Below are 12,360 nucleotides of genomic sequence, written 5' to 3' on the forward strand. Positions count from 1 at the left end.
GAAACCTAAGATTACAAATTCTAAATTTTAGTTTTATTTGTATTTAAAAATACATTGGAAATTCTGCATATGCCCATGATCAAGCTTATTTTCAAAGCACATTACTTAAATTTTGATGACATGGTTTGTTTTGACAGGTCCTTTTTCAAGCTGAACACCCAAACTGGGAAACTCCTGTAGATTTCCACAGGACCTGCTGCCGATGATGTATATTGCTTCCTCGCTAATGGTGATGGATGACTTTCATCAGCCTTTTATCACCTGAACAGTTTTCCTACCATAATGGTAATAACTGTACGCTGATGCAGCTGTGGTGAAAGCTGTAAAACACCTTTTATGGAAGGAAAGAAATAAAATTTAGTTGGTCAAGTCTGAATCACAGTAACAGTAGGAATCACAATGAATACATATAAAAGCTATAAAAAAGTAAAAACGCTGGGCGGTGCCTGTGGCTCAGTGGGTAGGGTGCTGGCCCCATATACTGAGGGTGGCGGGTTCAAACCTGGCCTGAGCCAAAACTGCAACAAAAAAATAGCCAGGCGCTGTGGCAGGCACCTGTAGTCCCAGCTACTCAGGAAACTGAGGCAAGAGAATTGTCTAAGCCCAGGACCTAGAGGTTGCTGTGAGCTGTATGACCCCACGGCACTCTACCAAGGACGACAAAGACTCTGTCTCTACAAAAAAAAAAAGTAAAAAGGCTATGTGGAGTAATTCTTTTCAACCATAAGAATCTAAGACACTGCCTTCCTTCGAGACTTCCTGTGAATTAATAATGTCAGCAACAGTCTTCCAGTGTCTTATGTTCTCATTCCACTCTCACCACAACCTCCACCTCAATCCAAGAGAATAGAAACCCAGTGGGTTGGAGCCTATGACAGAACTGTGTCTGAGCCTGGCTGGTTTGCCTCTAAAAACCAATGTGCTCTTTCCACTGCTCCTTGCTGCTTGGAGCATCAGACCCTATGTCCTGAAGCTTTTGACAATTTTAAGGATATCTGAAGTCATTTTAAATAAATTTCAGCTTCCTTTATCAGTTTTTCCTTAACCAGATTCTTCTTGATACGACAGGAGTCATGTCCATGGCATGCCGAACACTCACAGAACTCACACTTCTGCCAGGTGAGGCACAGTCATTCTACACTAATTTCTGTTTGATCCCAATCCTATTCATGCCAGTTGGATATCCTAAATTCATACATAAACCAGTGAGACATATGAGTAAGAACAACTGCTATGTCAGAGAACTAGGCTGGATGTTTTGGAAAGACTTGATAAAGGTGAGTAAGTGAGATGACCATGAAGAGACTGGAGAAAAATGTTAAAAAATCTAGACTGTTACTAAGATGGTTTTGCAAATGTCCTAAGTTCTTGCAACACCTGAAAGAAGAAAAAAATGAAAATTGGAGAGGTTGTATTACAGACATAGTTTATTCAAGAGAGGAAAAAAAAAAAACTCCTATTAATGGATCTATAATTTAAAAAGTCTTCATTCTATATCAGAAGGTATTAATGCAAGATCAATCAGAATGAATGTACACTTACATATATTAGGGTAAAATAATTAGTTTAGAGTGGGTGCAGTGGCTCCTGCCTGTCATAACACTTTGCGAGGCTAAAGCAGGAGGATCACTTAAGTCCACCTGGGCAACACAGCGAGACCCTGTCTCTAAAAAATTAAAAAAAAAAAATTAACCAAGTGTAATGGCACATGCCTATACTCCCAACTATTTGGGAGACTGAGGCAGGATGATCACTTGAGCCCAGGAATTTGAGGTTACAGTGAGTTATGACTGGGCCACTGTACTCCAATCTGGGCAAGAGGGGGACCCTGTCTCTAAAAAGTTTAGAGTATGTTTCCCTTATAAAGATTTCTTTGGCTTAACTGACTTTGATTAACCCATGATTTTCTGACCCAGACTGTATCAAGAAAGTTCTAATTATACAGTTAAAAGTGTGCCAAAGTATAGTACTTCAATATCAATGTGGCACATCATGAGCTCTGAAAATTTGAATTTGACACAAATTTCAAGACTATAAATAAGCAACTAGCATAATAAAATAAAATTCAAATTCCTTTCTTCAGTTTCCCCTCTGATTCTATCCTTTTTCAATAGAATAACTCACTTGCCTTTACCCACTCTGCTATACCCTGACTCTGCTGAGGATCATCCTACATCTGAGGGCCTCTGTTCAGACTCTTCCAGTACAAGATCCACCTACACCTAGTGGCTCAAACACTACTTGCTCCCTGAAACCTTCCCTCTTTTCCCTACCTGGAAGAGTATCTTTTCCTCCTGTGAAACTATAACACGCCATCAGTACCTCTTGTCCCTTTTAATTGGCATGAAAGCTAGCTTCTACATACCAGCCTTACTAGTAAACTTTTATAGGCCTGGTGCAGTGGCTCATAACTATAATCTTAGCACTCTTGGGAGGATGAGGCAGGTGGATTACTTGAGTTCACATGTTCAAGATCAGCCTGAGCAAGCGTGAGACCCCATCTCTACTAAAAATAGAAAAACTGAGGTAAGAAGATCACTTGAGCCCAAGAGTTGGAAGTTACTGTGAGCTATGATGATGCCATGGTCCTCTACCCAGGGGAACAGCATAAGACTCTGTCTCCACTTAATAAACACTTTAAGAACAAAGTCAAAGTCATTCCAGGGCTACCACAATAAGCCATTCTCAGAGAGTAATTCTAAATTTAGTTTACCCTGGCCAGGCACAGTGGCTCACGCCTGGAATCCCAGAACTCTGGGAGGCCAAAGCAAGAGGATCCTTTGAGCTCAGGAGTTTGGGACCAGCCTGAGCAAGAGCCAGAAATAGAGAAATTAGCTGGGCATAGTGATGGGTACATGAGGTCCCAGCTACTTGAGAGAATGAGGCAAGAGAATCACTTGAACCCAGGAATTTTGAGGTTGCTGTGAGCTAAGCTGACATCATGGCACTCTAGCTTGGGCAACAGAGTAAGACACTGTCTCAAAATATATAAACAAATTAATTTAGTTTACCACAGCATCTGAAGATAAATGCTATCAGCATAATTAAAAACTGGAGCTGCCAAAGAAGCTGCCACCAAGATTAACTGGACTGCTGTGTTTACCTGAAAGAAAGAAAAGGAAGAAGTTATAAACAAATGGTGCCAACTGGATTTTATTTCAAGCTTGCAAGACAGAGGCAGCCATAGCCTGTCCCATCACAATGTAACATGACAGACCCTCTGTGTGTTTGACACTGGTCTACAATATCCATGCCAAAGAAGCTGGTGTTCACAAGTAAGAACACACAGAAGGGTCAGCTTCACTACCTGCCTGGTCTTCTGCATAGCTGCCCTTTACAAGTGAGGGTGATGGAGCAATGAGTTACCTCCTATCACAGCAGACAACAGAGACAAAGCTGGAACCCAGTTTTCCTGGTGCCTCGGCCTATGATCCTCTCACCTGTCAACCCCTGTGAGGCCAGAAAATTAAAATGCAATCATTTCCATAAAAGAGCCTCTCTGGAAGAAATGAAAAGCTTCCCTACCCTAAAATACAGCATGAGGAAAAAAAGATCAGAACCAGAAATACACTGGTGACTCCCACTATCACTGTCAGCTGCCTTCTGTGGAAGAGTCTGTGAGGTAAGAAACAGTGGGTAAGCTCGGTGCTTGTAGCTCAGCGGCTAGGGCATCAGCCACATACACCAGAGGTGGCGGGCTCGAACCCAGCCTGGGCCTGCCAAACAATGACAACTACAACCAAAAAAAAAAAAAAAAATAGCTGGGCATTGTGGTGGGTGCCTGTAGTCCCAGCTACTTAGGAGGCTGAGACAAGAGACTCACTTAAGCCCAAGAGTTTGAGGTTGCTGTGAGCTGTAACATCATGGCACTTCTACTCAGGACGACATAGTAAGACTCTATCTCAAAAAAAAGAAAAGAAAAGAAAAGAAAGAAAAAGAAACAGTGTGTAATGTGTGTAGAAAAGCACCTCCGTTTTATCATCCAATCTGTAGCTAAAAGACAAAGGTTCTCCTTCATTTTTCAAACAAAATCAGAAATTTTGTCTGGAGGACTTCTCAGAAGAACAAGGATTTGTTTGAGGCATTTGTCCCTGCACCTCTAAGCCACTTTTACAGTGCTACATAAAACGTTGCTGTACTTGATATAAATAAATACAAGTCACTTAAAGCCAGAACTCAATGCGTGTAGGTTAAACTCCACCAGAGGGAGTCTTCTATAAAAGCAATCACACCTGTTTCCAAAGTTGATCAGCATCCCTAACCTGTGAAATCCCTATCTTAAAGATGTGATAAAAGAATGACTTGAGTAAACTTATACTTAGCCAGGCTCCTAGAAAAATAAATGCCTGAAGCCTTGGGAAAACAGCAGGGAAGACTAAGAGTAGCAATTATTTATGTCAATAAAACTTTCTCCAGTCCCCTTCTACTTAAGGGTCAAACTGAAAAGGAAAGGACCATAATATATGGAGTTTTCACCACTGGGCAGGAGGCAGAGAAACCACAAGTGACTCTACAACATCTCTGCATCTCAATCAAGAAGCAATTCCATTTCAATTCCCTTCCCCTTTCCTGAAACAGTGGCCCAGTTACCTCATTCAGAGTTTTAACTCTCCACCAACCCAAGGCATAATACATACCAAAAACTCAAAGAACCAAGGGCAAAAGAGCTGGGTTAAGGTTGTCTGCCTGACTCTACCCTCTCTCCTTTACAGGCAAGGCATTTAAATTGTCTCATTTTCAGAAGCTCTTGACTGAGGTTTATATTCATTATAATAAAAATTCACAAAAGAATAACTTAAAATGACATTGGGTATCTCTTACCTTGCTGATGAATGTTGGTTTTAACCTAGCAGTGGCATAGCAAGGGTTGAAATACTTAGCAAGTGTTCTCTGGCAAAGGACCAAAAAAGATAAAGTATTCAATGTATGGTTCAAGTATAAAAGACACTTTGTTATAATATAGGTAATAATTACTGCCTGGCTCTAAGCTGAATAAGCCTTTGTATGCATCTTCTTTTTTTTTGCAGTTTTTTGGCCGGGTCTGGGTTTGAACACAGACGCCGCATCTTCTTTATCATGTTAAATGACTATTATCTACAGTCTTTATAAATCACATATAGATTCAATACATACATATATTCAATATAGAGTGAAAATTGATTTTTTAAAATTTCCAGATTTCTCAATTACTATAAAATTCTAAACAGTTATCATGAAGTTTGCTTGATCACATCCTTCCACCAAACTCAATAAAACTCCCTATCACTATTTTCTTTTATAGATTAAAAAACAAAATGAATAAAATAATGCTCTATTTTCCCTAGATTGGGAGTCAAAAGATTATTTTATTGCTTATGTGCTCAAATATTTATGGAACCAATGAACAAATATACAAGCAAACTATCCCATACTAATACAACTATAATTTTAAAAGCCAATTCTAGACTATCCACAGTAGAGGCTAAATTAGACAATAATATGGGTTGGGTCTATGCAACCCGCCCCCCCCCAACAGTGTTTGCTGTTAGGAATGGAGTTGCAGGTGGTCTGGGTTTTATTTTGGCTTAAAATAGAAACATAGCTTTTTAAAATTGACTATTCATGTGTTTATTAAAGAGCCACCTTAGTGGATGATTCAAATAACAAGATACTTATTTCTGTTTAATTCCTGGTAAATGGCTCAAAAAATAATTGCCATAAACTATTCCATAATATATTACATATAATTAATATAAACAAAAACAGAATGAAGCTTTACTTTTTTTTCTTTGCCTTAAGTTACATGTAATGCTGAAAGAATAATTTTTGTAAACAAACTCACCGGTGTTGGAAGAGTTCGATATCTGACATAAAAAACAGCAGCAATCAACATTACATCTCTTGAAATTATCATATAAGTAAGTGGAACTGAAAATCAAATATAAAATAATTTTAATGGGGATTCTGAAAATTACTAATAAACATTATGAATACAATGAAGCCTCATTCAGCCTTATCACAAATTGGTGTTTTCCATAAATGAAACTTTTATAATAAACACTTATTGATAGTTTACAGTCTTTACAGTGAACCACTGATTTGCATGTTCCTTAACCTGCCATCAAAAGACAGTCAAGGACTATGGCTCGGAAAATCTACGTCTGCCTTTCAGAGTGCTAATTCTTTCATCTCTGTTTTTTCTTACATACGTTTTAAGTTATAAATCTGCAGTAGTCAGTGTTGGCTCTGCTCTATTTCATCTCCTTTGCTGATTTCAGCTTTGTGGGCTTGGAAAAAAAGACCACAATGCTCACTAGAATTACATGGAGTCAAAGAGGTTGTGGGGGCTGCTGGAGAGCTCAAGCTCTTTTGGACAAAAATATTTTATTCTTATTCAATCTGTTCCTACCCAGGCAACAGCTCTTTTTCTGCCTTCCCAGTCATTCAACGATTCAGCTTGTCAACAGTTTTCTCATTATTCCTTAGGTTTCACAGCATGGTCCCAGAGCCAGGGCCAACAGAAGTGTATTTTAGATTAAAGTAACCAAGGAACCCTTACTCCCTTCCAATGAGAGGGCAGAGAACTTGTTTTACTTCATATTCTTGTGTACTGCAGAGTTTTTGAACTGTGAATATGTATCTTTTATAAGAAAAAATTGCTTTTGAAAGAAAGCAAAACCAAAAGAAAAAAGAAAAAATATTTTTAAAAGGGAAAAAAATCCTGAGTTCACTCAGTTCAAACTGTTTCAATTACTAAAATAAAAAGATCATGCACACACCCCCATAATACTTCCAGACAATTCTTACGAATCACTTGTGACTGTGCTCCTGGTCCTTTCCAGTTCTGACATTTCTACTGGCTTTGCAATTTGAAGGAACTAATTAATTACAGATTTAAAATTTAAATCTATGCTGGTCATAGCTATATTGTAAATGTTGGTCTAGTCCTTGATAATACACTATTCCAAAGAGAAAATGCTTATCCAATTCAAGTCACAGCATTTTGAGCAAACAGAGATATGCCCACAGAAGCCATACAAGAAAACAGTGAGCCATGACTTTTAGAAGCATTTTTGTATCTATAAAACAATCATTAGCTGGCAAGATCTAACAATCACTCCTTTAAAATGCAGCAAACCCAAGCCAATTAAACCTCATGTAAATGTGGAAGAACATGCAGGAACTGTATAGATAGACAGGATATCCATAAAGTTCATGTGCAATTTTAAATCACGCACTATTTTAAATTGCATGTGAACTTTATAGCTACCCTGTATATGCAAGAATGCAGGTATACAAAATTCAGGCTATGCCTGGGGCAGTGCATTAGGCTCCAACCCAGCAGTGTGACCTCACAATTAGCATCTCTGCTCTCAGTTTATCATCTACAATAGCCTGGTGAGGGTTCCCAAAACTAACTGCCCACTCAAAAATCACCTCAGGAGAGCTTTCTAAAAAAACCCAGATGAAAGCTCCTTGGGGGATCTGCACACATAGGTAGGCTGGGACCTTTTTGTACCAGATAGTCTCCACCAACTTACAGTATATGGGCTCCTACTGTGGTTCTCTGGGCAATTGTTTTTTTTTTTTTGTTTGCTTGTTTGTTTGTTCGTTTGAGACACTCCGTTCCCAGGCTAGATGGCCTTGGCATCAGCCTAGCTCTCAGCAACTTCAGACTCCTGGGTTCAAGTGACCCTCTTGCCTCAGCTCCCAAGTACCTGGGACAACATGTGTGCACCACCATGCCCGGTTAATTTTTCTATTTTTAGCAACAGGAGCTTGTCTTGCTCAGGCTGCACTCAACTCCTGAGCTCAAACGATCCTCCTGCCTCAGCCTCCCAGAGTGCTAAGATTACGGATGTGAACCACCACACCCAGCCTGGTTCTCAGGGCAATTTTATCTAATTCTCTGACATTCTTTCTTTGCTTCCCCTTCTTTTTTCTTCCAGGGCCAAAGCAGCTTCCATTTTTGCCTACTAGAATATGATAGCATGTTAATGGTGGATAGGACAGTGTAAAATGTGTCAGGGAGTTGCTGCAAAATTTCTTTCCCTATTTGCTAACTCTGTCTGAAACATAGATAATGTTTCAGCAAGGAGGCACATCACAGGCAAATTTAATTAGCATTAAAGGGAAGTATTTTATAAAATCAACTCATTTTTATATATTAAAAGTGGCCAACATCAATATCATAGGTATTAACATTGAAAACAATACATTTAATAGAATTATTCTAGAAATCAAAACCAGAAATAACAATTTACCATATGGTAAACCAGAAACAATATGATACAAAAAATGGGAATAGATGGTAAACATGGCAAAACAAATGCCTATGAACAAGTAGAAAGTATCTTAGATTTGTAATCTATACTCTAATAAATATAACAAATTAAATAATTTGTTTTCATCCTTCTCCCCCTCCATAAAAAAAGAAGATAAGCAGAAAGATTATTTTAGCTAAGGAAGAAAGTAAACGTCTTACTCCTAAAGAAACAAGGTTATTAAAATCAAGATAGATATGACTTTTCTTTTTTTTTTTTTTTTTTGTAGAGACAGAGTCTCACTTTATGGCCCTCCGTAGAGTGCCGTGGCTTCACACAGCTCACAGCAACCTCCAACTCCTGGGCTTAAGCGATTCTCTTGCCTCAGCCTCCCGAGTAGCTGGGACTACAGGCGCCCGCCACAACGCCCGGCTATTTTTTGGTTGCAGTTTGGCCAGGGCTGGGTTTGAACCCGTCACCCTCGGTATATGGGGCCGGCGCCTTACCGACTGAGCCACAGGCACTGCCCCAGATATGACTTTTCAAAAATGTAGTATGAAAGCAAGACCATCCCAGACTGTACATAGGAACCCCTCTACTATCTAAAACCCTGAGATCGTAAGAGAGTAAAGGAATGAAAGGATGTAAAGTCACAAAGTGAATGAGAAGACAAATTTCAAAGTTTAAACTGAGTTTATTAGGAATAGGGAGGGGCTAGACAAAAACTAAGTAAGTCCTGCAGAAAGGAATGCTCACAAGCTACATGTTCCATGTAAAGAGCAGTTAGATCCCAGGCACCTGAGCCTTCCTTAATACCTTCCTTTCCACTAGGCCTCTATACCAGGGCTCCTTGTAGCCAAGAGTGATTTTTATATTTTTAAGTAGCTTGAGGGAAAAATCAAAAGAATAATATTTTGAAAAATGTGAAAATTCTATAAAATTTGATTTCCAGTGTCCATAAGTAAAATTTTATGAGGAAACATTCACACTCATTAATTTATATACTTTCCATAGCTGCTTTCACACTACAACAGCAATAGTTGTAACAGAGATCACACAGCCCGCAAAGCCTAAGACATTTACTATCTGGCCCTTTACAGAAAAGGTTTGCCACCCCTCACTCTGCATGACCCTGTCTGAACCTAGGGGCGCTGCACTGCAGTGGAGACCAAGTGAAGGTCTAAGGCCAAACACTGAGACCCTAGCGTCCTCCCACAGCGTAGCTCCCAAACACTGATGGAAAGCCCTCTGTAAGCCCCAGGAAGCAGGTGGAGTCTATGATCTACAGAACAGACCTGAGAACTCAGGGCCCCACACCCCGGTGGCCAGGTTCTGGGCTGGTCAGCGTAGACAGAAGCACCACCTGATAAGTTCCACCAATGCCGAAAAGTTCACAATGAATTTTTCATACCTCACTCAAATGTAAGTAAGCAGCCGTGGATCCCCAGACATTTCAATAAATTTCTCCATTATGAAAGAGAAGCCAAAACAAATAAAAAATAAATTTAAAAACAAACAAAAAATGCTTTTAAAAAGCCCTTAATGATAAATATAGGCACATCTTAGAAATACCGCAGGCTCAGATCCAGACCACTGCAATAAAGAAGGTATTGCAATAAAGCAAGTCACATAAATGTTTTGGTTTCCCGGTGAATATATGAAAGTTATCTTTACACTATACTGTAGTTTGTTAAGTGTGCAATAACATGTCTAAAACATTCATTCTTTAATTAAAATAATTCATCTGGGGGTGGCACCTATGGCTCAGTGAGTAGGGAGCCAGCCCCATATACTGATGGTGGTCGGTTCAAACCCGGCCCCAGCCAAACTGCAACAAAAAAATACCCCAGGCACTGTGGCGGGTGCCTGTACTCCCAGCTACTCAGGAGGCTGAGGCATGAGATTCACCTAAGCCCAAGTGCTGGAGGTTGCTGTGAGCTGTGATGCCACAGCACTCTACCGAGGGCGACAAAGTGAGACTCTGCCTCAAAAAATAAATAAATAGTTCATCTGAGCTTCAGCACATCATCCTTTTGCTGGTGGAGGGTCATGTCTCCATGTTGATGGCTGCTGACTGATCAGGGCTGGTGATTGCTGAAGGCTGGGGTGGTTGTGGCAATTTCTTTAAAGAAGACAATAAAGTTGACCACAATGACTGACTACCTTTTATGAAAGATTTCTCTGTAGCACATGATACTATTTGATAGCATTGTACTCATAGAACTTCTTCCAATATTAAAGTCAATCCTTTCAAACCCTACTGTTAATATTAGCTAAATTTTTGTAATATTCTAAATACTGTATCATCATTTTAACAATATTCACAGCATCTTCACCAGGAGTAGATTCCATCCCAAGAATCCCCTTTCTTTGCTCATCTAAAAGAAGCAACTTCTCATCTAGTAAAGTTTTATTGTGAAATTGCAGCAATTCAATCACATGTTTAAGCTCCACTTCTAATTCTAAGTCTCTTGCTATTTCCACCATATCTGCAGTGACTTCCTCTGCAGGTCTTGGATCTCTCAAAGTCATCCATGGAGGTGGAGATCAACTTCTTCCAAACTCTTCCCATAAACTGTGGATGTCCTTTTTTTTTTTTCGTAGAGACAGAGTCTCACTTTACTGCCCTTGGTAGAGTGCCATGATGTCACAGGACTCACAGCAACCTCCAGCTCTTGGGCTTAGGCGATTCTCCTGACTCAGTCTCCAGAGCAGCTGGGACTACAGGTGCCCACCACAACACCCGGCTATTTTTTTGTTGCAGTTTGGCCGGGGCTGGGTTTGAACCCACCACCCTTGGTATATGGGGCCGGTGCCCTACTCACTGAGCCACAGGCGCCGCCCAACTGTCGATGTTCTTAATGACATCTATTTCAAATAATACATCTAAACAGTCAAAAATAACAAGAACAAAAAAAAAATCAAAATACGAGTAAAGAATCAATAAAAACAGCAAGCAAAAGAGATCACCAACAAACCATCAAAAGGTATAAAATTTTAGAGTTATCAGAGTCTGTAAAACAACTAAGTTATTGTGTTTAAAGAGTTAAGACCTAAGGTTGAAAATCTCAGCAGGAAACTGAAAACTATAGAAGTTGACTTAGTAAGTCTGAAAAAGAATAAAATAGAAATTATTATATAATTGGAGAATATAACAGAAGATTAAACAGACTTGGCACTGATGAAGACAGAATCAGTGAAATAAAAAATAGTGAACTCATTAGTAATTACTCAGAATGAAGCCCAGAAAGATAAAATGAGCTAATACAAAGGGGATGGGAGCTTCTCACCTAAAGGATACAGAAGGTCTAACATAGATATATTGCAGTCCCAGAGTACAGAAAAGAAAGAATAGGCAACAGTAATATTTGAAGGAACTGTGGCTGAGAATTTTTCAGCACTGATTTAAAGATATTAATCTAGACCTTTAAAAACCCAACAAATTCTAAGCAGGATAAATAAAACTCATATGAACAAATATTATTGTGAGACTGTGAAAAACAAAAGACAGGAAATCTTAGAAGTAGAAAGAAGTAGTAGAAGAAAACTGTCTTCAAAAGAAGCAATGGATTAACAGCTGACTGATTTCTTATTACCAAGAATGGAAGTAAGAAGGCAGTTGAGCCTAGCATCATCTAGCCCTAGGAAAAAAAAAAAATACAGTATAGAACCTCCATAGCTGACCACCTCCTTAAGGTGACCTAATTTTCATAGACCAGACTTGCACCACCTGTATGTATCGGTACAGTAGGCTTAGTCCTTATGTTGACCACCTCCATATGTTGACCAGTTTGTTATGGTCCCTTGGGTGGTCAACTTACAGAAGTCTGTATATATGAAAAGAAAAAAGAAGACAATTGAGCAATACCTTAAATGTTCTAAAAGAAAATAACTACCAACTCAGAATTCTATAGCCAACAAAAATCTTAAGAATAAAGGCAAGGCGGCACCTGTGGCTCAAGGAGTAGGGTGCTAGCACAATATACCAGAGGTGGCAGGTTCAAGCCGGCCCCGGTCAAAAAGTGAAAAAAAAAAAAATCAATTGCTCTTAAATTATTGGGCGGCACCTGTGGCTCAAAGGAGTAGGGCGCCAGCCCCATATGCCGGAGGTGGCAGG

General features: G+C 39.4%; 1 protein-coding gene across 1 annotated transcript in view; it reads right to left on the reverse strand.

The window, feature by feature from the left end:
- Positions 1-15: 15 nt before the first annotated feature.
- Positions 16-12,360, reverse strand: part of CRLS1 (cardiolipin synthase 1) — a 35,404-nt gene continuing 23,059 nt past the window's right edge. The window contains exons 4-7 of the mRNA XM_053574022.1: positions 5,822-5,907; positions 4,822-4,890; positions 3,012-3,103; positions 16-331 (exon numbers count right to left, since the gene is read on the reverse strand). Of these exons, the coding sequence (XP_053429997.1) occupies positions 247-331; positions 3,012-3,103; positions 4,822-4,890; positions 5,822-5,907 (332 nt within the window). The 3' untranslated portion in view covers positions 16-246. The remainder of the gene's footprint in view (positions 332-3,011; positions 3,104-4,821; positions 4,891-5,821; positions 5,908-12,360) is intronic.

This window comes from Nycticebus coucang, chromosome 21, assembly GCF_027406575.1.
Source record: "Nycticebus coucang isolate mNycCou1 chromosome 21, mNycCou1.pri, whole genome shotgun sequence".
NCBI classification, from domain to species: domain Eukaryota; kingdom Metazoa; phylum Chordata; class Mammalia; order Primates; family Lorisidae; genus Nycticebus; species Nycticebus coucang.